Source organism: Syngnathus scovelli, chromosome 15 (genome assembly GCF_024217435.2).
Source record: "Syngnathus scovelli strain Florida chromosome 15, RoL_Ssco_1.2, whole genome shotgun sequence".
Classification (NCBI taxonomy): domain Eukaryota; kingdom Metazoa; phylum Chordata; class Actinopteri; order Syngnathiformes; family Syngnathidae; genus Syngnathus; species Syngnathus scovelli.
In genome coordinates this window covers 883,225-910,148 of record NC_090861.1, presented here as the reverse complement: position 1 = coordinate 910,148, position 26,924 = coordinate 883,225, and the positions used below count along the sequence as shown (strand labels likewise).

General features: G+C 44.1%; 2 protein-coding genes across 5 annotated transcripts; both read right to left on the bottom strand.

Annotated features, from left to right (window-relative positions):
- Positions 1-321: 321 nt before the first annotated feature.
- On the bottom strand, positions 322-14,964 carry mark4a (MAP/microtubule affinity-regulating kinase 4a). 2 transcript variants are annotated; one of them, XM_049743029.2, is made up of 18 exons: positions 14,154-14,958; positions 12,217-12,414; positions 11,989-12,042; positions 9,428-9,476; positions 9,279-9,344; positions 8,947-9,017; positions 8,786-8,842; positions 8,135-8,371; positions 6,810-6,929; positions 6,592-6,691; positions 6,373-6,482; positions 5,639-5,831; positions 5,281-5,492; positions 5,102-5,205; positions 4,347-4,628; positions 3,908-3,990; positions 2,798-2,842; positions 2,519-2,727 (listed from the first exon to the last, which is right to left on the bottom strand). In XM_049743029.2, exons 1-18 carry the CDS (start codon positions 14,205-14,207, stop codon positions 2,663-2,665), a joined length of 2,100 nt encoding a protein of 699 aa, XP_049598986.1. In that variant the 5' UTR covers positions 14,208-14,958; the 3' UTR covers positions 2,519-2,662. The 2 variants fall into 2 exon arrangements, with proteins under 2 accessions (XP_049598985.1, XP_049598986.1); XM_049743028.2 differs by lacking the exon at positions 3,908-3,990 and having other exon boundaries at positions 322-2,727; positions 14,154-14,964.
- A 4,223-nt stretch (positions 14,965-19,187) lies between these two features.
- Positions 19,188-26,856, bottom strand: exoc3l2a (exocyst complex component 3-like 2a). 3 transcript variants are annotated; one of them, XM_049743024.2, is made up of 13 exons: positions 25,931-26,856; positions 25,126-25,681; positions 24,526-24,758; positions 23,341-24,088; positions 23,155-23,269; positions 22,972-23,082; positions 22,793-22,893; positions 22,577-22,687; positions 22,368-22,503; positions 22,177-22,299; positions 21,952-22,107; positions 21,019-21,140; positions 19,188-20,077 (listed from the first exon to the last, which is right to left on the bottom strand). In XM_049743024.2, the coding sequence occupies exons 2-13, from the start codon at positions 25,659-25,661 to the stop codon at positions 19,696-19,698; spliced, it is 2,874 nt and encodes a 957-aa protein (XP_049598981.1). In that variant the 5' UTR covers positions 25,662-25,681; positions 25,931-26,856; the 3' UTR covers positions 19,188-19,695. The 3 variants fall into 3 exon arrangements, with proteins under 3 accessions (XP_049598981.1, XP_049598980.1, XP_049598979.1); XM_049743023.1 differs by lacking the exon at positions 25,931-26,856 and adding an exon at positions 25,840-25,903; XM_049743022.1 differs by lacking the exon at positions 25,931-26,856 and having other exon boundaries at positions 25,126-25,833.
- Positions 26,857-26,924: the final 68 nt, after the last annotated feature.

The window sequence follows — 26,924 nt, the reverse complement described above, 5'->3', positions numbered from 1 at the left end:
CAACGAGTTAACGCCCAGGCAGAGGACAGGGACAGTGTCCACATTGCTTTTCGCCTTAAAGAGGGGGTCGACCCTCCCTCCTCGCCGACTGAAAGAGCACACGCACACACACACCCACACCCACACACACACCAATCAGCAATGAAAAGCTGTCATACATTGGTCTGTTACGTGATTGTATAATGACTCCCAGCACAAACACGGTCTCAGGGTTGAGGGGAAAAGCAGATGACTGAACGTGTTGAGGTTGGCATCCCTGTTTCATAGTAGGTATGGAAATGACATGGACGTGAGGGATGGATGGGATGGATGGGATGGATGGGTTGGATGGATGGATGGATGGATGGATGGATGGATGGATGGATGGATGGATGGATGGATGGATGGATGGATGGATGGATGGATGGATGGATGGATGGATGGATGGATGGATGGATGGATGGATGGATGGATGGATGGATGGATGGATGGATGGATGGATGGATGGATGGATGGATGGATGGATGGATGGATGGATGGATGGATGGATGGATGGATGGATGGATGGATGGATGGATGGTAGTTTGGGGTCACCATGAGAAAAGCCACATTTGAGAAATAGTATTAACAGTAAATCAGCAGCCAAACAACATGATCTCTGCAGCCTACGTCAATATCACAGTACGGTATTCACTAAAAACAGGGAGGGAGAGAGGGAGAGAGAGAGAATAGAAAGCAGTCGTGGCTCTTTCTGTCTTTTGTACATTAAATACTATATACTGTGTGTGTGTGAAGGCGCTGGGGTAGTTCACTTTAAAGGCAACTGGACTAACGAGAAGACGGGAAAACAAAATGGCCTTTCTCGGATACTCCCCTTTTGTACGCAACAGCCCGCAGTCATCAAGAATGGACAGACAAGTTTAGATAGTGTGCCAGCCACAAGAAGAAGAAGAAGAAGAAGAAGAAGGTGGCGTGTGTTTTCATGTGATGGCTTTTGCTACTTGGCTCATCCACTTTGGTGATGGTGCAGAGTTGTTGTGATAGCACAACAGCTTCCTACCCTCATGGTCACTAATAATGGACGCATCCTCAGCTGCCCCATGAAATCATACTGAAGTGAATGAGGGCTACAGATTCTGTCAAGTACTAGGTGTCAGAATAAGTGCTATGCATTTGAAGAAAAGGTGAAGGGATGACACACCAGGATCATTAGAATGCTTCAGACAAGCACCTTAACAAGAAAACCGGACATTCCTTAAGCCCTTGATTATTCATACCCTGGCCAAATTCTGGAGGTGTTAAATAAGTGCATTGCTGTTTGCATGTTTTAAATTTAACACTGAGAAAAAGCTATAAAATAAATAACATGAAATAACATTTTAATTTTGTCTCCTTTCTTTTTAGCTTGTAATTAAGAGTTAAACGTACCAATCCTTTGCAATGTAATTATATGAAATATCAATTTTTACCAGATATTTTAAGACAAGCTTAATAGAAGATGTTGCAATTAAATATCCCTTAAAACAACTTTAAACAGTCATTTATCCCCTCTCGAGTACCATTTCCACCTTAAGACCCGTTCATAAAAAAAAAAAAAAAGGAAATTGAGTCCAATTTTGGCCAGGTTATGAATATTATTGGGCATAACGATGAGAAAATCTTTTCAGTAAAACCCTCCATTCGTTGAATGAGCTGTCTGAACCCTCAATGTTGCCAAAGCACTTTTCTGCTCATCTGCCACCTGAAAATGTGTCGTGAAGCCAAAAACAGCCGTCGGCGAGTTAAGCCCACCGACCGTGTCAGTCAGCTTCTGACTGGCAAACCCTGTTCTGCTCTGTTCTGCTCTCATCATTGACCTTAATCCAGCGCAGCAATGTGGACTCATCTAAACAACACAACTCCACGGCACCGAGCCGGCCCATCTCCAGAAGTGTATGAAAAATGGAATACGGAAAGATGAACCCATATCACTATTAAAAAGTGGATGAGCTTGTCAGTCAATGTATTTCTGCACTAGTAAAAATAAGAGTGAATTAAAAACAACTATCAGAGCAATAAATTAAAAAATAATATTAGAATTATGGCTAGAGTAGTAGAAAAAAATATTTAACTAGATTCAGTCAAATCCAGGTCCAGTGGGTGAAGTTTCTCAGCCAGGAGAGCTGAGCTTTTGCGGGGTGATTGGATGGGGGAGGGGGCGAGGGCTTGAGAGAGGGGGCGCTCGCCTTGCTGCGCGTGTCTTTGTAAGGGTCAAGTGTGCGTGCGTGCGTGTTTACGTGCCGGGAAGAGACCCCTTGCCGCTTCTCTGCTGCCTCGCTCTACCCTTTTCAAATTGGCTTCCCATTTGACGCACCCTTTCAAACACTCGCACACACACTGACACATCCCCGGCGGGCCGCAGCAGCCTCCGTTCAGAGTTCCAGATCCTTGGATATTTGGGTGGCGACGTCCCGAAAAGCAAGTGGTGCCCCCCAGAGTCGTGTGTAGCGCACCCCGTTTGAAGTCCCGGAGGCGCCGGCGGAAAGATGGCACACCTCGGCCTCAAAAGCCACACGGCCCCCTGCCACGCCATGGGTGCAGGAGAGCAGAAAGGGGCCGGCATGGTGCACCTGGCAGCCGCATCCCAGTGCTGCCTCACGCAGAGCCAGCACAACCTCCGCAGGGTCCCGCCGCCCACCGCTTCTTAGATCCCGGCCACGTCCGACGGTCCTGGGCTCGGACGCTTTTTGATACCCAGGTAGATGGCAACTGCAAAAGGAGACGTCCGCTTTTATTGCACGCAAACTAAACGACAGCTAATCAAACGGAGCTCACTGACCTTGTGAGCGCAAATCTCCTGATTCCCTCAGATTCATTTGAGACCCTGCAAGACAGATAGACGCCGTAAGAACTCATCCGGAACAGGAAGCAAAATACATTGAGATGACGTTCGGAACAAGCACAAGCAGGCCATACATACGTATTATCCACCAAGCTTTCAATTTAAAGCATGCTCTTCATAGTACGTACCACCACAATGCACATTCCAGTAACACATGGAAGAAACATTTAATGAGTTTCAAGGCATTAACCACCGCAAATTGATAATGAAAACTCTCTGGCAACACTGAGCACATAACGTAGGCGACGGGTCGTTCAAAGTGCAGCAGCTCTAAGGAAAGCCAGCCATTACGATCGATCAACCCACTTAATCAGGCCTGAAAACTGCATGAACCAGACATGTGTGCTCCACTCTGAATCAACGTTCCATTGTTTTTTTTCAACGGGGTGTGTGGGTGTAGAGCACAATGAGCCTTCATTGCAGTTATGCATGAAGAGTTCTGGCTCTTTACTATGGTGGTCCTCAATTCGTTTTCCAACATTCATGCAAATTTGGGTCAAGTTGGTTATGTCTCTAACGCACAAAATAGTGACATGTCGTTTGACGGCTTATTTATAACAAAACAAAAAAAAGCATGGTGTCAAAAATGAGCCTCTTTCCACAATCAGGGCCATCCAAAAAAATTTAATGTCCGTAGCCCAGCAGACGGCGCTATTTTGCATTCTTGCTGTTTTCTAGTTCATATTTATTGCAGTGTTTAAACTTGTATATTCACTTCACTATCTGTTTGGCTAGCAGTGTAGTCATTTCCTTTTTTTATCTGTGTGTTCAATGCAACCAGAGTATACGTGGATGACGCAACAACTCTTCAAACAACAAAAGAAAAGGAAATCAAGACTTTCTTGCTAAATGCTAAGTCATGCTTCAAACCTACTTTATAAAAAGCATGAAATAAAGATCAAATCAAATAAAAAAACATGCAGAGTGGCAACAATTAATAAATAATAAATAGGGCCGTACAGAAAAATCAGTGAGGCATTCACGGACTGACGACGGAAGCTCCGGGGCAGGCACACAAGAAATAAGCAAGACACAACGGGAACTTACTAACGGTTTTTGATCCTTGTGGAAGAGTGCAACCCGACACTGATTTGTTTGAGCCCTGGCGCTTGGACGGGTCAAGGTTGACCCTGATGCCATGACAGTAGGAAAGCAGAATAAGAAACAATGGAGAAAAAAGGGCGGCGAAGGGAGGGAGGGAGGGAGGGGTTATTATAAGGAAGATCATTGAATCGCAAGTGGTAGAGGAGAGTGTGGCACAGGAATGGAGTGGTAAGGATAAAGCTGCGCTTTGATTAGATTAGTCACGTGTGATTATGACGACGAGAGGAAGAGGGGAACGCGGGGATAATCTGGGGTCACAGACCGATTTGCAAATATGAAAACATTCTCATACGATCCTAGCAAGGCTGAACTCAAGTTGAAAAAATGGAAGAAATGTTTCACTGCATTATTAGAATGTCTTATTTCTCTTTGAGATAGTTACCTGCGAGTGATTTTGGAGGTCAGTTTGGTGAAGAGGTTGGAGGTGGCCCTGGTGCGAGCATGGGGCAAAGGGCTGGCATCATGGTGGGACAGCGTGGGTGAAGTGGGCGGGGCCGAATAAATGGGAGGCCCACGGTCTCTCAGCTGTCCCCCGTGAAAGGTGCTGCGGATTGTGGAGCCTCGAGTCAAGCGGCATCGGTCTGAAGAAGAGGAAGACGCCGCTCCGGCTCCGGATATGCTGAGTGTGGAAGGGGAGGCCGTGGGCATGCGGTGGCCCAAAGAGCTGCATTCAAGGACAACAACAACAACAACAACAACTGATCGAGTGCATTCTAGTTTGAAGAGTTGAACATAAAAAGTCATTTGACGTCACTGGCGGAAGTTTTTTTTCCACCAAGGAAACAATTCATCATTCAGCAACCACTTAAGTTGTCTTTGCGTGGTCTGCCATGCCTTTTGATCTAAGTGTTGAGCACTTTCTTTTTTTTATTTAGAAAAAAAAAACCTTGCTTAGGCCAGACTTAACTTCTTTTTATTTTTCTTATGTTTATTCTATTTCTCTTATACATTTACAATTATTATTATTGCTTTCTCATTATTATTTTTGTGACCGGCACAAAACGAACACTGTAAATGGCTTGAATCTGCGTGGAATCAGGATATGCCAGCATTTCCGTATGCACGTCTATGAAAATGGAGTTATTGCATCGTGAATAAAAAAATATGCAGCCAACAACTAAAAAGACAGATGAGTACCTGTTGTCTTTGCCATTCTGCAGGAGAGAGTGCCTGTCAGCACCCGAGCGATCCGTGCACACGTATGTATTGCGGCGTGTCATTGCGCTTCCAGGGATGTTGTTCTTCATTGAGAAAAGGAAGGTGAGAAGCATTTTTTTTTTGGTCCCACGGAATAGGGAATCAAATACAACACTCACCGTGGTGGCGGTCATGTCTTTACGGCGGTCTGGTATCTCCGACTTGTTAGGGTTATTAGCGCTGCTAACCATGGGACTAGAAGGAGGAAGGCTATGGCTTCCCATCACGCTGCAACTGGCCTTACGCGAAGGCATCCGTCCCTCTCGCAGCTCCCTCTCGCCCGTGCTCGTCGGGCTCCGCTTGGGGTGCATGACGGGCATGGACGGTCCGCCTTTGTTGTGGAGGACAGCAGTGCAAAGACAGACAAGGGATTCATATAAGGAGTATTCTGCATGAAGAGTGGCTTCCAAAGGGAGCTTGGCACACTAACGCTTTTGGTTGGCCCACCTGAAGTCCCAAGCAAAAGTAGATACTCACAGAAGTCGCTGTGTCGTCGCTGCCTGTGGTAAGTGGAGGCACTGCGCTGTGTCTTACTGTGTGAGGAGGAGGAGGTGGAAGAGGAAGAGGAGCCAGTAGCTGTTGAAGAGTGTTTGTTGGTTCCGTTGGTGATGGGGCTGGGTCGCACCCTCGCCAACGACAGGCTACTGGCTGTGCGGGCCTCGCTGCCCTCCTAAAATCGCATGAGAAGCACCGAAAATTTCATTTGATTGGCATATAATTTAAATGTGATTTATTTCAATATCATTCATTTATGATCATATTTTAAGCACATTTTTAGAATTTAATGAATTGTTTTAAGTTGGATTTAATTAGGGTTAAATAACTTCACATCAGTGTCCATTGAATTTTTATTCTTTTTTTTTTTTTTTGGGTAAAGAAAGATGGCACATTTTAGACCAGTACTCAAGTTGGATGCTTCTAAATGCAAAGAAGTCAACAGGCAAGAATGTAATGGCCAACTTCACAACTGTTAAGAGATTTCTTGGCACAAATGGTTTGACTCGAAAGTGGCCGGCCAATCGGTTGCATTTAACAAGAGGAGCTTATTGAGAGGCTGCATTAAGAACCAGTAAGAGATGAATAACTATGAATCATGACAATCCCACTTGGCAGGTATCAAGGGCAACAGGGATGTTAATCAAACCCATACCGTATTCCCTCATACATACGTATATGATCAATAAAAATAGATGTGTGTGTATATAACTCACATCGCCTTTGCGGCCCAGCAGTAAGTAGGTAGCGGTGACCTCATTGTATTTCTGATTGAGCAGAGAGTCCTTGATTTCATCGGGAGTGAAGCCCATGCCGACCATCACCTCTGAAGCACACAAACAGTAAACGCTGATGTCAATCATCTCGTGCCCTGACAACGTTGACCGTCTTCAGTCAACGTACAAGCCGTATAATATGAAAGCGACTCGACTCACCGATGCGGGCGGGATCGCTGTAGTCTTCAACTGGTTCTATATGGGGCTTTAAATCCTCACCCTCATACCCTGAATTGATCCACTTGTCCTTCATAACTTGCTGTGGAGACATGGGAAAAAAATATATATAAAACATTTATAAATAAAAAAAAAATAAAAATATATGAGTCTGTTGTGTTTGAATTGCCACAAACGCTGGCTTTTTTTTTTCCCCTCACATCTAGGGTGCAGCGTTTGGCGGGATTGAGCACCAAGAATCGCCGAAGGATCCCTTCACAGTCTGTGGACATGTAAAACGGCACACGGTACTTTCCCCTCAGCACACGCTCCCTCAGCTCCTGTTGGGTTGGTTACACAATACAGATGCTGAAGCAACACATGGGGAAAAGCCAAAATCACGTTTGTCATGGCCCAGTATGCCATTGCAATTTTTTTTCTGTCCGCACCTACAGCCTTCTTTAATCCTTAATAAGACAAAATACATAATTGCATGAAAAAAAATACAGTAGTTGGGAAGTTGAAAAGAATTTTTTGGAAAAAAAAAAAGTGCTTCCACCCATCCTCTTCCTCATGCTGCTAAGTGATTCATTGCCTGGTGAGATGAGAGCCAGTTGCAAGCAGCTTTAGGGATTATTTAAGATTTGTTGCTGTCATACTAAGATGGCCAACAAGACTACAAACAGGGAAGCTTTTATTCGATTTTGTTGGTATTATTTTGATTTGATCAGAAAAAGAATGGCAGTGAAAGAAAAGGGAATTTTTTTCACTCCAGATACAATGCTTGTCACCTCTTTTATGGTCAATCTGACTTGCAAAGGAGTCAACAGACATGGTGTCTGGTTGCTAGTGCAACCAGAACTCATGGGAAAACATTGTAGGGAGCTTTTGGCACTTTTTTTTTTTTTTCCCCCCAGACCGGGCTATAGCCTAACACAGTGCCCATCATTCAAAGGGTGAATGAACAGCGTGTTGATTTACTATCCAGTAAAATGTCTTTTATCGTGCTATGCTCACAGCAAGGTGATAGTCTGAAATGTCTTCAGTTTAGTGATGAAATTAAATACTTATATATCAAATCATAATGTGATGGAAAAATTTGATTTTATTTCATTCTTATTGGAGGGTCAGGATCCCAAGGTGACTGTTTGGTAAATTTCTGGCCTTCTGACAATATAGTTGTTGAACCCTGATGGACATGTTTTATGTAGTGTAGATGTTGCTACGACAACACTAAATCATTCAATAAATATGACCAGCTAAAGTGGGGGCATTTTAGGGGTCAACAACGGGACATCACACAAATACGCGTCTAACCTATTTTGTGGCGTGATAGGCTGTTGAAGATTAGACTCCCGTCAATCAAAAAAAATCACATTATTATTAATATTATTATATATTCTACAGAGATAAAGACCTCAACTGGAGTAAAAAAAAAAAAATAGTGCCTCAAGTCTCCAAACCTAAAATTTAGAACCAAGTGAGAATTTTTGGAAGAACCTAGATGCCATAATGCAACTTTTGGTGCCACTTCCCACCCACTTGCCTTCAAGTTCTGCCCATCAAAAGGCAGCGAGCCACTGACAAGCGTGTACAGGATGACTCCGAGACTCCAGACATCCACTTCTGGTCCATCATATTTCTTTCCCTGGAAAAGTTCAGGGGCAGCATAGGGTGGCGAGCCACAGAAGGTGTCCAGCTTGTTGCCAAGTGTGAACTCATTGCTGAAACCAAAATCTGCAATCTTGATGTTGGCATCTGCATCCAGCAGGAGATTCTCGGCCTGTGCACATAGTAGATGCAGAGGAAGAGAAGCTAAGTATGGAAGAGGAGTGCAGAGAATGATGAAGGAAATAATAGGATGAAGGAGGAGAAAGTGAAATGAGATTAGGTAGGTTGGAAGACAAAACGTCACCTCGAATGGGAGGGAAAAAAGAAGGATGTATGTAACAGATGGGAAAGGGGGAGGAGTGACTCCATGTTGTCCAACAACACTGATAGCTTCACGTGACTCATGCGTGTGCTCCGTAATCTATTCCAACACATGCCAGCGTTCGCCCACTTTGAAACTCTCCATACTGTGTGATTAAGACGCTATGGGGCCATTTTCACGCACAAAGATTAAGACTAGTCGGAGATTATGTCTTGAACTAGCCTTAATCCAAAAAGCCCAAAAACATCTTCTCAGCTTTCTTACCTTCAAATCTCGGTGGACAATATTCTTAGTGTGGCAATAGTGGACAGCAGAAACAATCTGCAAACATAAAGTCATTTTACAAATATTAGTCTTTCAATTTTAATTCTATGAATACATATCAAGTTTGCTGCATAAAAGAATGTTGTTGTTTTTTTTTATACCTGTCGAAATTTGGCCCTGGCTTCAACCTCCTTCATTCTTCCATGAGACACGAGGTAGTCAAACACTTCACCTGTGATTGGGAATGGTAAACAGAAAAGAAAAAATATATATATTATTTCTTCAGATAGCAGCCATGATTGGTCGGTGGAGAAATGGAATGTGCCACTGGCTCACATTAGCATTTCCTATTTGAGTGCTTTTGTTCTTCTCAGTAGTGCAGTGGAGTTGGCGGGGGAACAAAACGTTCCCTACTTGTTTTCTCACCATTAGCAAAATGGTGGAAATGTGGCTAAATGGTGATTACAATTTCTTGGTGGCACATTTTACCCACCTCCACTGGCATACTCCATGATCAGGTAAAGGGTCTTATCTGTCTCAATCACCTCGAACAGCTGCACTGTGGCCCAAAACAGAAACCCCAAATCAAAATGTGTAGTGCGTACGGGTCACGTTGTGGATACAAACTGGAGTCTTCCTTACCTATGTTGGGGTGATTCAAGCCTTTCATTATTCGTACCTCTCGAAAGAGCTGGAAAGACACAACATCTATATAATACAATACATCACATTTTGGCACTTCAATGTAGTTATTTGTTTCATTATAAAAAAATGATATGCAAATATTTGTGTTGTCACATTTAGGTTTGATATCAATAGTTAAGTACAAGATGAACTCATCATGTTAAGGTGCTTGTGTTTAATTGCCAATGTGCATCTTTCGGTCGACAACCCCCAAAAATTATTTTTTTAAAAATCATTCAATATAAATAAACAAAAATATAATGAAAATAAAAAATTAATGAAAATATTTAAATAAGAACAAGGCCCTCCAATGAAAAGAACTAAATAAACCAATTCCTTGTAAATGAGTGCTGGTTTCACTTTTTTCTCCCATTTGCCCTCATCGCATCTTGTTTCTCCCTCTATTCCCTCCTCCTCCATGTCTCGCCATCTTCTCTCTTTGCAAAGGCCAACGTCACTGTTGCCATAGCAACCCAGGTATTAAGACTACCATCTTTCTCAGCTTCTCCAGCTGTGCTTATATGAATCTTGGCATATACGTAGTAACGATGTGTGATTGTCATGTTTTCCTTCCCGGCAACAGCCTAGCAAATGACCTCAATTATGACATAAACCTCAAATGAAAGGGCAGTTGAAATTGTCATTTCTACGAAATCTCTCTGGTGATGTTGGAGCCTGATTTGGCCATCTGTGCCTCTCTTGTCCACCCCTGTACATTTGCTGACAGATTTGCCCTCGACATGAATTCCCGTTGCCATTAAACCATGGGCATGTGAGGAAATGCCGCCACCATCATCAATGGCAAATTGTAAAATGACAAATCCTCTGTCATGACCTAAATGTGGCACCAGGGTCTCTCTCACAACAGCTGGTTGGCTACCAAAGTAGGAAGACTCGGGTCAAGCATTTAATTATTTGACTATGATGTAAGCATCTGAGCTAAAAAAAAAAAAAATGACTAGGATTAATGGATGTCTGCGATCAAAAGGGCAGCGGATCGGAAATTGCGTTTATTTACAAAAGCCCTCAGAACAACCCAAGGTCATTGCTTTTGTTGGACAAAAATACAAAGACTGAGAGAAAGAATTATTTTCATTTATCCTATTGTATTAAAGGAATTCTTTTTTTTTTTGGAGGGGGTGATTTAAAATGCCCATTTCTGGGCATGTAACTATAAAAAAGATTCAATTTTTCGTTGATTCATTTACGTTCTCTGCAATGGTCGCCCTGGAGCAATGCAACTCATGCTAAGTATGAGAAGGACAGACTTACGGTTCAGTGATTGAGACTCTTTGGCCCATATGTGCACGTAAGCGGCATTAAGGGCAAATATGGCTTGATTGGATGCTTCTATGAAGGCTTCATCTCTTCAACGTGAGCTTTTTACGCTTACCTGACTGATTCAGTCATATTAGGCCACACATGGCAGAGCACAAGAGCTTTTGACGTGCCATCTTTGTATTATATCTATCTGTCCAGCTCCAGATGACTATACAGCGGGCCCCACACACACACATATATATGTTGTTTTATTTTGTTTTTTTTGATTGGCGGATTACAGGATTACATACTGCCACCTACTGGACAGGAACGATTTCTATGTACACTTTTATTTCTGTGTATTTATAATGGTCACTCATTTGATGCCAATTCCTATTATTCACAGGACAGCATAGCGAAAAGCGGCATTCCACTGTACTGCGCCTTTGAGTGCTATGCTGCAGTTGCCCTTGATTGCTGCCAAAAAAAAAGTGCACTGGCTTCATTTGACCTTCATGCACGGTGTCCACCATTTAGGCTCAAACGTCAACATGCTGACCAGCAGGAAAAAGTTGACGATGGTGAGCGTTTTGGAAAAACTCGAGTGACAATATATTGGCCACAAAAGCAAATATCTAAAATGATGATTCTGTGTACTGAAATGTAAATAAAGAGGATACAAAAAGAAATACAAGAGCGATTCCTGAGAAATACAGCTCTAACCAAATGCGATTGTCCGGAAAACAAGTAGTCATAAAAGCTGTCGACGGCCTGTCCACTGTGAAACTGTGACAATTGTTAGCTGTCATCAATTGCGCAAGCCAAAGATAGAAAGAAAGAAAAAAAAAGGTGATCACAGAAAGGGGAATTTGCAGTGTTTGCCGATAATCACGGACCTTTACGTGTGGGCTGAAATAAATTCCCACTTTGCTCCCACTTTGATAGTGCGGGAAAATTGTTGAAAATGCTTTTTCCCCTTCCCTGGTTTTCCTTCACATAGCAAAGCTGGGCATTCCGATTTAAATCAATTAAAGTGACAGGGTCATTTCACTTCGAACATTCATCTGTTGCTGAAAGGCGCTCTGCGACCATTCCCCGTAAACTTCCAAAGGTCATTGTGAAGTGGTACAATTGACCAGTCTGTTACTTACCATTATTTGAGGTTTTTTTTTTTTTTTTTTTTTTTTTTTTTTTTACAGAGGATAGTTGTAAATAATGGAAAGCACTTCTCTTCTCTGCATGACAGCGCGGTAACTTACCTTTTGTAGGCTGGTTGGATTCAACTGAGTTTTGTCTATGATTTTTATTGCGACCTGGAAAACAATTATTTGGGGAGAGAAAGATTTGTAATGATCTTATCACAACACAATTCAAATGAAACATCCTGCTTGGTCAGTTGGAGATGGTTTTAATTAGGAGAACATTAGCGTGGCTAAAAATATTGCAAATGTTTCCCTTGATTTCTCCATAATCGTTTGATATCTTACCTCTCTGCCCGTCAGGATGTGGCGCGCCAGCTTGACCTTGGCAAAATTTCCCTTGCCGATAGTCTTGAGTAAACGATAGTTTCCAATGTGAGGCTGCTCATCAGAGCAGGAGGCGATAGAGTTCCTGCACCGTGCACCGAGCGAACGGCTGGACTGACTCGTCGCCTTGTCCGCACGGCTGGCTCCCAACAACACATGCTGCAAAAAAAAAAAAGGAAGCTTTAACATAAATATTACTTGGCCAACATCGTCACACAGAGCAAGCAGTCTGTGCAGGGACTTTGTTTTTACTTGGTGCAGTTTAAAAAGGGCATTTTGCGCCGCTGTGGGTGTGAACACAATCAACCTGATTTGCCAGCATAATGCTTACATACCAAGTGATATTCAAATAGCCGTGCATATATTCACTTAGTACTTTCTGGGATTAAAATTCATCAACACTTATGCAAGAAAGGCAAAGCAATTGGTAGAGTGACAGCTAAAAGCAGAAGGCAGAGGAAGCACCATGTCACAGTGAGAAGTGGGTGAGCTACGCTAGCACGTACATACGTACGTACGCAAAGACAAACAAATAAAAGGAGGTTAGACTCAAAAAGGGAGCAGATGCTGACACAGTAGTCCCTGGCCAGTTCCGGGCTCCAAGGCATCGCACTTCCATCCACCCAGCATGCCATCTACACACACTCACACACGCACAAACAGGCATGTACAAACTCTCAGACGTACTGCCATTCCTCCTCTCACGACTCATCCAGAGCCCATTTGGAATAACTATAGGCAATGAGAAGCCACAAGCAAAAGCATTGTGGGCTTTTTTTAAATAAAAAAAATGATATTAACAAGAGGCCCGAGCATGTGAATCCACGCGCCAACCCTTCCTCAACTGTGGCAACATCTCGGCTGTTCAAATCACTCATCTACCATAATCACTTCATTGTGGAAAGCAGATCAAGATTATTCTAATGGAAAGGGTGGCTGTCAATTCATAATCAATCATGCATGCATCTTGTAAACCCTCACACACACACACACACTGCCTCTCTGGCTTAACCACCTTTATGTGCTAAAAGCTCTGCTAACAATCAAGGAGGTGGGGGGGGGGGGTCACATGCAACATCAATCTGTGCTAGATGTATAGATAGATAGATGTATAGATGTATAGATGTATAGATAGATGTATAGATAGATAGATAGATGTATAGATAGATAGATAGATAGATAGATAGATAGATAGATAGATAGATAGATAGATAGATAGATAGATAGATAGATAGATAGATAGATAGATAGATAGATAAGATGTATCTGCTTTGCAATGTAGTGGATGCATACATGGCGGTCGCTGTCTGCCAGCCTGCCTGCCAGCCAGCCAGCCAGCCACTAGGGTTGGGCGCTAAGCAGCCTGCGCAAGCACTGACTGCACATCATTCCATGCAGTAATCCCCCCCTCGCGTCATACGAACAAGGCAGGCAGGTATGCACTATACATTTGTTTTGGCCTGTGCAGCCGTCCCACCCACCTGATTGCCGGAGAATGCATGCATGCATGCATGCATGCACACAGAGGAAGCAGCAGCAGCAACGGCGGCGGCGGTGAGGGGGGATTGTGACATCACAATCTCCATACAGCCTTATAATAAGACGTGACAGCTGCTTTTATGGCTTTCTGCGCATATTGCATGCAGAGGGCTGCTTCCCTGCACCGAGCTGTACGTGCATGCAAAGGCACTCGGGGTTTGCCCGGTTTTTTTTTCACACAAATATAAATCCAATTATTTTTTGGAGTCCCAACGCAATCACGAACCAACACATCACGCTATGCATCCAACCCGTAAGATAAAAATAGCAGCGAATGCATGCCAATGAAGATGATTTTGAGAACGCATTTCTCCCCCTAATGCCCCCCAAAACAAGCTTTAGGCTGCAGCTGCACTTACATGGTCTCCAGTACTCCTGTCGTTGCCAGACGGTAATGCAGATCGAGAGGACATGTTTTTTCCTCCCCTTTCCCTGAGTGACAATCGCGGCGTGTTTTGAGTGAGCGCTTTTGTAGGCTCCACCGGCAGAATAACATCCGCCGTCTCGAATCAATCTGCCTCTTCTTCAACCGGCCGAGCCGCGGTTGAGAGCAGACCTCTGCCTGTCATGGCAGGAATTGCTATCCGGAGGGGGGTGTCCTCAAAGCAGCTGCATCTTCCATCCACTATGCACTTTGCAGGGGGAAAAAAAAAAAAAAAAATGGAGACCAGAGAACACGGTCGATCGGCGATGCAGCAAATGCAAATCCGTAGCATGGAATATGTGCTAAAATGCAGAAATGTTTGGCCGGAGCCCAGCGTCTCTGTGGCGACTGACAGACGGACGGACTGACTGACTGACTGACTGACTATCCACCCCCTGGCTTCATTGCTGCACAAAACAAACCCGGCTTCTTCTGGATTGTGTCATCTCCGTCGCGCACATCAAATCTTATTTGGGGATTTTAGCCCATCGATGCCAATGCAGCACGCCCGCTTGACAGCTGCTCTCGGGAGACCCAGTCGAAGAGGGAAGGTGCAGCGGAGAAATAGGCCAAAGTGGTCACAAATCGGTATTCTCGCTCTCTCGCTCGCTCGGTCGCTCGGTGTGCTGCGCTGCGCTGCGCCGCTGCACCACTACGCCACGCCACGCCACGCCACGAAGAAGAAGAAGGAGCACTGAGTGGAGTGGCAGGACTAACAAGACTTAAAAAGCATCAAAGGCTGCACGTCGGCCTTGATCGTAAGCACTGCATCCATCCATCCATGCCCTTGAAGCAAAATTGAACATTCCCCAATCAGATCATTCATCGTGCTGCACCCTGCGAATGTGCAATATTAAAAGCATTATTTAAAAATAATAATAATAAAAGACGTTTGTTGCTTGCAAACCTCGGCAACACATTTAAACCCAAATATACATTACAACATTAAAATACATGCATCCAATTATTCAAGTTGATTTATATTCATTCTAAATGAGGATGGATCTATTTTATGCGGGGCTGGTTATTAAAACTGTAGCAAACACTCACAGGGTAAGAACTATTTCATTTGATAGTGCTGCCTACGGTTATATAAATACAATTGATAATGTTCGGTTACAGTTCTTTTATTTTGAAAATCTAATCTCCACATTTCCTGTCAAAGTTGTTTTGGATTTTTTCTTTACACGGGCACAACGCAAAAACTGACAGGTTCAACTCAACGTTTACGCATATTTCAAATTAAACGCAGTCGTTGTATTGCAGTTAATCTGTTTGACTTTAAAGATGGACATTTTGCTTTGATTTTCTGAGTTTGATTCTCACCTACAACACCTGCACGTTGCCACCTAGTGATGGGCAAAGTAAAGCCTCATGAATCAGCCATCAGTTCATCGAGGTTTCGTTCACATTAGCTCTCTACTGACACCGGCTGTACAAAGGCAAGTATAGCAGATGAAATCTTGAAACGTATCATTTCCCCCATGTGCCCACTAGATGTCACGAGTGAGCTAGAAAGTGCACACCGTCGGCTCTTCTGTTTGGTTGTGCAGTTGTCCTCTTTCCACACATTTTGCACACATTTTGAAATAATCACCAAAGGAGGTTTAGGTCATACAGATTACCCTGACAAGTCTGAGTAAAGAGAAGCAAGTTCATGTGTCAAAGGGCAGAAGGGAGCGATTGTTAAACCGGGCCAGCTTTGCCAAGCACTGTCAGCAGGAGGGCAGAAGGATGTGGAGTCATTAGGCTCCTGCTTAAATGCTTTCCTGATGAAAGATTGATTGTGGTTCAGGGAGGGGTGAGAGAGTTTGCGTTGCATTAATAACTCTCCTTGGCGCTGCAAGTGTTCAAATTATCCAAAGACAGTAAGCGTGCATGTAAAAGAAGCGTGCTTGGCCTAATTTAGGGCTGAGTGACTCAAATTAATGTCATGTCAGACAATAGGTATGCATTGAGCACATATTACGGGGGCAGCGCAAATCAGACACACAGCCAAATAAATACATGAATAAAGATCCGTTATCTGTACTGCTTTTACCCACAGGGTAAATAAATAAATAAAAATTCAACTCCTATCCAGATGTCTAAACATGGAGTTTAGCACACGGGTTATGCTTGAGGTCAGCCCAACCTCAAAACAATGTGGAAATATGCAGGGAGGGGTACCGAATGGACCCTCCTCCTGATAGTAGCGCAGAGGTCATGTCTGTGTTTACCCTTCTATTCACCTTCTTCAGACAAGACAAGGCCTATTTGCAAGTCTGTGGCAGTCGGTTTACTCTAAATGTGACCAGCGCTTTGTGGCTTTCCTGCAACACCTCTTCCTGGTGGGGTGAAGAACACAACCTGCTTGCGTAAATAAGCCTAGGGAGAAAGCACAAGGAGCCAAAGGTGAGCCGCCTGTTGCCATATTTCACAAGAGGAACCATTGTTTAACTACAAAATGCAAAGTAGTTTTCCTCTTTGCAAAATAGCAGGAGAAAAATGTTTAGCAAAGCAAAGGCTGGGGGGGTGGCTGGGGGGGGGCTTGGGGACACTTCTTCACAAACAACAACTGCTGCCTTTGTCCCACAAAAGGCTTCTTTCATTCTCGGCCAGTCAATCGGTACTATTGGCCAAAAACAAGCGTTTTTATCTTTGAATTGATGGATGTATCGCTGGCTGATTTGTATTTGGAAGCAGTCCAGTCCAGCCAAGTTTGTGAGGCAAATGGGATGTGCTCACATAAATACCGCTCCAGCAACAAACGCCTCACCCTGTTTTTCTCTCTCTATTATAGAGACGTCAAAATAGTTTAAACAAAGGAAAACAAATAAGCCCACAGGTTGGGATGTTTACAGTCTCAATGGCAACAGGCCAGCACAACATTCATATCCACATGTCCACCCAGGACATTCTTTTGGGGATTCATCGAAATTCTCATGCAGATGTTTTGGTCATAAATTTCAAGAGTGACTAATTTCATATGAATACTTTCCAAGAGTTTATTTTGGACTGTAGGTCCAGTTTTGAACAAAGGTGAACTTCCTGCACTGGCTTTGAGAGCCATGATTTAATGTCTGCTCACAGTGAAATGAACATTTTGCCATGTCTAATCTTACGGGGGGGCGTCTGGAGCATGCACCTCCACGTTGCTAAATAAAGTTGCACTTGATGGAGACCCCAGATAGCATAAATCAGGATATCCCAACCGCAGTGACAAAGTGTACCATTGTTTTGCTTCAAGTGGGCAGCCATCCTGAGTGACAGTATGTTCTGGACGTGGGTGAGGACGCTAGGTTCTGGCTTTGGCATCTTGCCGGAAGTTTACGTGGGTTACGCAACGTGTCTGCTGAACTTGACCACACCTCAGGTAAACATGCCTTTAAGCTTCAGACATAAACACTCATTATTAATTAGCATTAAGCTAAAGGAATATATATATAATTTTATACATATATATTGTTTTATACACATTTATATAATCAGCCCGAGCTGAGATTCCTTTCTCTTATAAGGCAGACTGCCAAACATCAATCCCTATAATTGCAAAACAATGCATGTATGGTGCATGGACTTTGACCAGCCAACAAAGGAAGAAAAAGTCATTAGAAGCAAAGAATCCTGATGGCACTGGATCGCGTCCTTATAGATATACGAAGAATGACAGGCAGGAAAACAAAGGGAAAAGTCTGCACGCATGAAATTGCATGACAGTGAAAACAAAGACAGGGCAATGCTTGCTTCCCAAAACAAACAGCAAATCCAGCCAGATGGATTTTCCATCGCAGAGCCGGCCGGCCGAACGACCGACCGACCGGCCGGCCGTGTTAATGAGAGGAAGTAGAGGAGTGCTTCCCAGGGATTGCATTGTGATACTGACTACTCTTCCTCTTTGAAAGCTCGCAGATGGAGAAACCTCCATCAAGAATTTCTTCCTACCTGCCTTTCTCATTGGCAAATGCCATTCCCCACATGGGATGCCTGAAAAACAGGCCATTATCTTGATATATGAAAGGATGTCTGATAATGATTTCGCAGAAACATCCAACAGACAATTGACATTGCCAAAGCCAACATTCAAATGATTCCCATTTAATGTTTTTCCCTTGTCCGTACTCTGGCTGCATGGAACGCGTTAAAACACGCACACACAAACACGCACACGTTATTGTATAAACTGGGGGCCAAAAATAATGAGGCACTGATTAGAGGTTAACAACTTGGCAAAATAGGTCATCTAGAATTTGATTGTCTAAACTTTAACAACTAAGATATTGAATTATTTCTTTTTTATGAATACACTTTTGATAGACAAGTTTAACAGTCTCGAGAATGATTTGATTATCCAGATGAATTCCTATATGGAGTCCACGGGCAACTTTGACATCAAAACAATAAATAAGAAAACTCACATGCACCGCACATTCACTCAGAGTGTCCGAGAGGAAATTCCCCCCAGGGCTAAACGTAAACTTGGCTCCAATTAAAGCATCCGTTGGCACCTCACAGGACAACAGGAAATCTTTGTTTACCGCAAAACATCCCGTTGTTGGCCTCGGGGTTGTGTGACCTTTTTTGATATTCACAAGCTGAGCGTCATCGAGTAAGGTCGGTGGAGCCCTATATTTCAAGATCGGCCATATCCTTAAGATAAACACGTGTGCATTTGTGTTTATATTGAGGCAGTGTTGCTTCTGCGTCACAACCTGGTCTGTTTGATATACGTACGTATTGTTGAAAATAGCTGCTGCTTGACACGCCCATGTTCAGGGAGCACAACAGCTAAAGCTAGAAGCAGGGAGATGGGAACAGGACAATATTTCCAGAATAATAATAAATATTGAAGCTCATTTCCCTAAACTTTACACCTAAGCATCGTTATTCATTATTATAAAATTATATACATTTTAAATAGATATATAATATAAACATATAAATTATTATATACATATAAATTCTATGAACTATTATTTATAAAAGCGGCTCAATCTACCCAATCAATGGGTCTTTATTAAGTTTCCAGCAATAGATCCATATCATTCACAGTGAAGAGTTCAACACATCACTTTTGTGTATAAACCAAACGTGGGTACAGTGTATATATATATATCTCCATATATATATATATATATATATATTGCCAGGTAAATAAATGATAAACAACAAAGCATCATATTGAATTGCCTCTGCTATGATGGCATTATCATTTTAGAAAGCTGAAGCTGAATTGTTTCTTAATTCATTCAGTGCCATTGACAGTTATAGACGTCAAAGATATTCACTGGGTTGCCAGTGAATGAGTTAATGACTTGTTGAGATCAGGAATAAAACAAAAGGTCATGTGTTACGCGAGTGTGATCAGAAGGAGCAGTACCTCAAGTCAAGTTTCTTTACATAGGGTCAGCACGCTCCATTTTTTGGCAAGGTGCGTATATGTCTCATCTTATCACAGTATGACTGCAACTGCTCTTCTTCACTTTCACACCATTTTTCTACTCTTCTCTGTTAAATTGATTCATGTCGTCAATGTCCTGATTCTCAGTGGATTGAGCTCTTGCCTTTCTGCCACTTGCCTTTCTGCCACTTGCCTTTGTGCCACTTGCGTTAGTGCCACTTGCGTTTCCGCCACTTTTTCTACGGTTTCGCCTCGGTCGGTGCTCCGAGAACCAATTGGTGACAGCCATGGCGAGACGCAGGAATCCCAGGCTAATGCAGTGCATCTCCGAAGTGATGGGAATATCAGTAAAGATGGCGTGATCCCGGCTGATTAAGGTCGAGCCGCATTGAAAGTCTTTGACTATGTTGAGAATTTCCAGACGCTCCGTCTGGCGCATCATGCCTCGGATATTCAGCAGGGTGGAGACGTGCTTCTGCCTGGTGTGAGGAAGGACACGGACAGACGGAGGTGGTGAGTGGAAGGTGATGACATGGGCGTCATCAGGACGGACAGTAATGACTTTTTATCACATCCGTCTGAGTCATCTGTTTCTGGGAAGCAACTACTGGTTTTTTGTATGTGCCGTAAGCAAATATTAGTCCACTTACCAGAAGGGCTGCCGTCACTATTGAATATTTTTAGAATTGATTATCCTATCGATTATTCCATCAATTCATCGAATAATCGGATTCATTCTGTCAGAATTTTTTCTTTAGCTTAAAAAGTATTTTTGGTATCATTTAGGTCACTGTTAATCCATCCAAGTAGGATTGATGGGCATTGTTTTCCAAACGTTTTTGATGAAACACAAAAGATAATCCAGTCAGGACTACCGAAATGATTCATGAAGCAGGAATGTCCTAAAATACCAAGACGGAATACCAGAGTAAATAAAAAGGGTCTCAGGTCTATGGAGGGAGCTATCTCTCTCTCTCTCTCTCTCCCTACGTGGCACCAGTCTGTCTCCTGCTGGGTGACAGGAACAGGAAGTACTCGGCAGCAGCTTCCTGTCTGCTCTTTGGAGACTTCTGCGTCACAGGCGCTAAGGTTGCCAAGTGTCATCTCAAGTCTTAATCTGTGAACAAACATCTTTGGCAGTTGAGCCTCACCCCCTCCTAGCCTGAGGCCTCGTCGCCTTATTCACTCTCACAACAGAATAGCAAACCCAAAAATAGCAAAGTTAATGGATGATATGTTTTCATGCGCCTTTCCTTGTTTTGATCCATTGTGACAAAAAAAACATACATACGCATAGATTTCCCTTGGCTGGATGCCAAAAACAACAGCCCAAGCATGCAGAATATAAATCCAGAAATTCTTCTTATAGACACATGCTGACAAGATGTATTCACATAAAGAAAAGGTGTTCAACTCTTACCGAATATCTGGAAACTCTTTGACCAGTACAGCAACCTCCATCTGGATGGAGGGCGTGTCTTCGAGGAGAACAACATCAGCTAGGTGGCAGATGAGACTGTCCAACCAAGATGAACTTGATTCCTGAAACAAACATGCAAATCGGATTATTTACCGTCATAATGTTTGCCATTCAGCATTATTTTATGCATTGACTTTATTCATTTGTTTGATATTGTTACCATTATTTAGAGATTCTTATGTGTTGTCTGTACTAAGCTACTAGAATTTGCTGAAAAGGTCATCTAAGGGATGAATAAAGTTGAGTCAAAGTTTCTCAAAGGCAAAGCAAAAATGTTTACTAAGTAAATAATAAAATTCCGTTTTTCCTGGCTATTGTTTGCCTCCAAAGACAGCGGAATTCTTTGGTTTGACATTTGCTAAAAATAATCGTTTTCTCCCGTCACTAAAACTCTGCCGCCTCCCTGCCTCCCTTGCCAGTTTCCATTTTTCACAGTCAATTCATTCTCCTCTTCAGCGAAAAAGGCCATCAAGGCCATCCCGCACTCACTTCAAAGTCAGCCAGCTGACAGGAACAGGAAGTTCCCTCTGAACACAGCAGCTTCCTGTTGTCAAGCGAGGTGACGGACACTTGTTTGAACTCGGGCACAGAAAGAGGGCAAATGGCACGCTGTCAGGCCAAGTTGTTTTACAGCCTCTTCCCCTTTCGGGTTAGTGCTAACGTAAGCTGAGATCATCCATCTCCAACTCGCCGGCTGCAACCATTTGTCATAACTCCCTGCTGTATCAACAGTGTCTGGCTTCGTCCTGACTTCGGAAGTTGGAGGGGCAGATGGAGCCTGCAACCATCCTTGCCATTCTATTCGGTCCTAGTGCAGACTTTCATCTCTGCATTACCCGATAGCAAATTGTTTTGTATGAAGAACCGACTCACCAAATCCTGAAAGAGCCCTTTAATCTGTTTGGCTTCGTCTTGTAAGCGGAAAGCCATTCTCTTTCTCATCTTGGACGAGGTGCAAATGAGCCGACCCCGCATGATGGCTCGTACATACTCGACCAGGACCCGGCGGTGCACCTCACCCACCAGCGTCTATGTCGGTGAAGGAAAAAAAAATCCAATGAAAATATTCTCTTAGAAACCTGGTCAAACAATCCATACCTGATACGGTGGAGGATCCATCCGTCTGAACTTTTTGAAGTGTTGTTTAATGCTGGTTTCGATGGCCCCGAAGGTATCGGTGTTGGTCAGCCATTTTCTCTTGATCATTTTGTCAAAAAATGGCTGGAAATGACAATGGACGGTTCAAACGGGAGCTGTCCGACCGACTAAACGGTTGGACATTTGCTCACCCTAATGTGCTCAAACAGTCTATCGGCCAGCACCTTCACAGAAAGGTTGATGATCTTGTCCAGGGAGGAGTTGGCTCTTTTTGCTGAAGGCTCGCTGGCCTGCGGATCACACTGCCTGCAGCGCTCCACAAAGGCTCTACCGTGTCCAACAAGAACATGAATATTCACATTCTGAAAGCCATCTTCAAAATAAAATTGCAAGATTTTACCTGAGAGGAGGGCAGCAGTTGACTAGCGCTATGGTCCTGGAAACATATCCATCTCCTCGATCGCCAAACTCTGCCTGGGTCTCGTGGAACATCTGCACTTTCCTTTGGAAACTGCACACAACATTTGCTTTGAAAATCCGGATCCACAAAGAGCCCAAAGCTACGTCCAGCAGAAGCAATTTCCCATGAAGCCCAGATCCCGATTTTTCAACTCACCTATGAAGAAAGTCAGCCAAACCGATGAGACTAAAGCGAGCCACCCTTGCCCCTAGGAATTGGTTCACAGAAGTAGATTTGTCCAGATCTACCTTCAGCCTCTGGAATTGTAAAATTCCTCAGTTATGCATCATACATAGCAGTTAAGTCTGTAAATGTCACCAGACAAAAAATATGACCTGAATGACCGACGGTGCTAGGTGGGACTGATACTCCTCAATGTGTAGCGTCTGGGCCCATCGCCTCTCTTCGTCATCCAGAACCTGAATGAGCTCTTTGGACACCTTCTCCTGCCAATCCAATAGACATTAAATGAGCCTTGTTACATCGGGCGGGGCAGTCAAATAAAACACTTTTCTTACCTTGACAATGCTAAGACACTCCGTTTCCAATCGGTCCACCGTGTCTTGAGGCAGAAGAGGTTCCAGGGAACCATAGTTGATAGGCGTTGCGGTGCCAATGGTTCCCAGGACATCACTTGGAAGAGAAAGATGTGATTCAAAAAAAGCTATTTGAGTGGTTTTCACGCTATGACTGATGTACTCTACCGGTTGTAGATGTTGTAGAACCAATCCAACAGTGAATAGACATCGGTAATCTGCAGCGGGCCATGGGTAAGTGTCCGTAGACGTTTAGCCACGGCTTGATGATAACTTTCCACATACACCTGGAATGCAGAAAACTCCTCGGGGTAAATGGACACAGCATTCCTCTTGGCCGCGTCCAGGTCATCCACCATCCGACTCCTCAGACGCTCCAGGTAGGAGGCCAGCTGGCCCGCCTGAGTGTCCACCTGGTTGGGCAGGCTCCAGTCAGCAGCCTCCGCCACAGCTTCTCTCCACTTCATTTTCAATCGTCGAGGACGGTGGCTTTGTTGGATCTGGGGAGCTGCGTCCAGATCTCGCTCTAGCTTGTTCTTCTCTCTGACAGCCCAGGCCACATCCGCATTCTCCTCCTGCTGAATAACCAGTACCACATACCCGAGGTTGTGTCCGGCACTGGGCTGACGGAGAGACTCGCGGACCACATCCCACATCTCTCTCATTAAAGCCTCGTAGAGAAGCTCCACGTCTTTCTCTTTACGACGGCTTGAATCCTGAGTTGCGTTGGAGCTGAGTGACTCATCCAAGGATGAAGACGATAAAGGACTCATGCCAGAAGCGCCGAAGGGAGCAGGACTGACGACGGGACTTGACGGCAAAAGAGAGAGCAGCTCACACTCTCGTTCCAGCTCCTGGATGTGCGTGTCAGCAAGGAGCAGATCTCGATGGTTGACTAACTGTAAAATCTCCAGTACTGTTGAGAGTAAAGCAAATTAGTTTCAGTGGTCCGGAAAAGATCTCAGATACATGAATGAATGAACTACAGACTAAACCCTGGACATTGCACGAAGGTCCATGTGACTTTGATGGCTCCCGAGTCGGATCTATTTTTGTCTCTTTTCCATGACAAACATTGTTCCCTGCGTAGTCAGTCGAGCAAAAATACGTTGAACGAGGGTATAGGAAGTGCACTCGTTTCCTGGTTTAACAGACTGTTGATTGAATCCAATGACTCAGGATTACGTGGAGTTCACGTCAGTCGCAATTTATTAGGCAAGGAGCCATATAGTCAAGGCAGTTGTCCCCAAGAATTACAGTGGAAGCTCAAATTTATGGACCGACCAACGAGCTTTGGATTCAACACAATAAGTCATAGCATCACTTGTGATCAGAGATATCCTGGTTGTCTACCTGAGAGGGGCTCTCTGGTTTTGACCACTGGTTCCTTTTCCTCGGTTTCCTCATCAGTCTCCTGTGAAGCCTGGTCAGACATGGATTCCCTCTTCATCTTGCCAAGGGTGACCATCCTGAGGAAAGAGGGCCGCCGAGATGCCTCCGCCTCCGCCTCCGCCTCACCGTCTGCACTCAGGTCCCCACAGGGCAGGCTTTCTCTGCGCTCCTCCTTGCGACGGCCGCCGGTAACGCTGCACAGGAGCCGCAGAATTAAAAACAGAAATAGGGAGGGGGTGCAGATGCCTCACTCATGACCAAATGGATAGATACGTAGATTGTTTCTTGACACTTTGTCGTTTTGCGATGTGTCGCTTAATGTATCACTTATGCAGCTGCCATTTCCTTTGTATGCTTTGTCCCGTTGTCGTGTCAGCCTTTATTATGTTATATAGGCCGAATGTCTTACAGTATAAAGGCTCGGGTTGTACCTCAACAAAAGTTCATGAACTCGTTCAGAATTTGGACGAAAGTGACCTGAACGGAACGCATTTTTGCCGCACACACACATTTACACACATATACACACGTGGCAACAATTGTGTGTGTGGCCATCCTCACCGGAATAAAGTCATAATTCCTTCTGAGCTTCTGCGTAGTCCTTTCCTTTTTTCCCGTTGTGTTGGGAGTGTGTTTGAGTCTCCAGGGCTGTAGCGGGGTAAACTGTGCCCCCACACACTCCGTCCAGATTTGCGGAGCCCCTTGCCCAATTTTCCAAGGGTTTTCAGTGGCGACACACCACAAATGCGCTCCAGGGTGCCCCTTAGCGGCTTTCCTTTAAGAGTTCCCGCGCCGTGCCTCTCGGCATTCAGCTCGTTTTCCTCCTCTTCTCCATCTCGAGAGGACCTGAGCTGGAGGTTACCCCTGACCTCTCCCATAATGAGCCCCATGTCACCGTCGTTCCTCTCATCCTCATCCAAGTCAACGTCCTCAAAAGGGTTCAGGTTCTTTTTCAGATCCTTCAGTTCGTGCAATTCATTCAGATCATTTAAGTCCTTGAGGTCCAGGTCAAGCCTCGGGAGAATAAGTTCACCATTCACTCTGGGGAACTCATGGCAGCTCTTTGACCTACCTGGGAGCTTCTTTAGAATAGGCATGTTTGTGCTTGAGATTTGAACTGTTGAACAAGAACAAGGGACAAAAAAGAATGAGTCTATCACTCCACCTGTGCCGTTTCTTGACTTTATACAAAAATGATTCATGACAAATATTTCAACTGTATTTGATGCTGTAATAATAGACAAAGCAAGTGTCATCATCTATTAGCAACGTTACCTGTATCACACCTGTATGGATAAAGAAACATTTTTAGAAAACACAATCGAGCGATGGAGCAATGTGAAAGCCACCAAAAATGCAGTCTTACCTGAGAAGAAAATGATCCTTGTAGTATTTCAGTAGCGTGTCATCCTGGAGTGTGCAGGCTTTATGTTTGTGCGTGTGTGTGTGACTGATGAGTGCGAGAGTGTGTCTGAAAGTACTCGTGGACTCAAGAGAGCAATGTGGCTGCCCGTGGTTTCCTGGCCAGCTCTATTGTGGTGGAAGGTGATATGTTTTCCTGAGGAAAGGCCTGTCCTGTCGCTTCTACCCCTCCTACACCAGCAAAGCTTCAGCCCCCCCCTCTGCCAGTTCCATGAATCCCTCTAACTTCTGTCTTGGCGTGGCAGAATTTGAAGGATGAATGGATGCCCTTGAGTGCAAATTCCATTCATGCATCAGTGGCAACGTAGCGGAAGTGAGCAGCAATGATGATAGACGCTTGGGTTGATGCCATATCGTTTGTAACATAACTTCATTGCCGTAGCAGGGCCGTAATAATCAGGCTCTAATGTCACATAAAGGAAACTGCCGGACATTTCTTTGTGCCTGTGCATGAAGTCTGGTTATAAAAAATCTTTTGTTTGAGGTCCACCCACATAAATGGCACCAAAAAATACCAGTTGATATAGAAGACATGGTGGTTCTTTGTTACAACCTACCAGGAGTAGATGCTTGGGCAAGATATAACAGTTGAATAAAAAATTGAAGTGAAATGAAATCAATCATTATCACTTGCTGATTGATGGTGCCAGGGTACACTCACCTGACTCGAGTGCTTGATGATGATGGTGTGCATGTGGGTGTGGCTGCTAGTTCATCTCCATATGGACCCTCTGACTGGCTGCCGAGCAATTCAGGGTGTGGTCTGCCTATTGCCCCATGTCAGATGGGATAGGCTCCAGCGACCCCTGTGACCCTGAACAGGATGGAGGGAGGGAGGGAGCACTACACTTGCCCGGACTCCCCTATGGCAAAAGCTTTCAAGATAAAATTGTTTCTGCCACCTAACGGAGACTTTGGTAATTGACCATCGTCCCATA

Bases quoted from the DNA above. Each gene is read 5' to 3' on its own strand.
- mark4a (XM_049743028.2), bottom strand. From the start codon at position 14,207: ATGTCCTCTCGATCTGCATTACCGTCTGGCAACGACAGGAGTACTGGA. The intron at 9,477-11,988 runs GTAAGTTACCGC...GTGTCTTTCCAG, and splicing joins ATCCAACCAGCCTACAAAAG to CTCTTTCGAGAGGTACGAAT. The intron at 2,843-4,346 runs GTAACTATCTCA...TCTGTCTTGCAG, and splicing joins ACCTCCAAAATCACTCGCAG to GGTCTCAAATGAATCTGAGG.
- exoc3l2a (XM_049743022.1), bottom strand. From the start codon at position 25,823: ATGATGACACTTGCTTTGTCTATTATTACAGCATCAAATACAGTTGAA. The intron at 22,300-22,367 runs GTGAGCAAATGT...TGTCATTTCCAG, and splicing joins GACTGTTTGAGCACATTAGG to CCATTTTTTGACAAAATGAT. The intron at 22,108-22,176 runs GTATGGATTGTT...TCACCGACATAG, and splicing joins TGGATCCTCCACCGTATCAG to ACGCTGGTGGGTGAGGTGCA.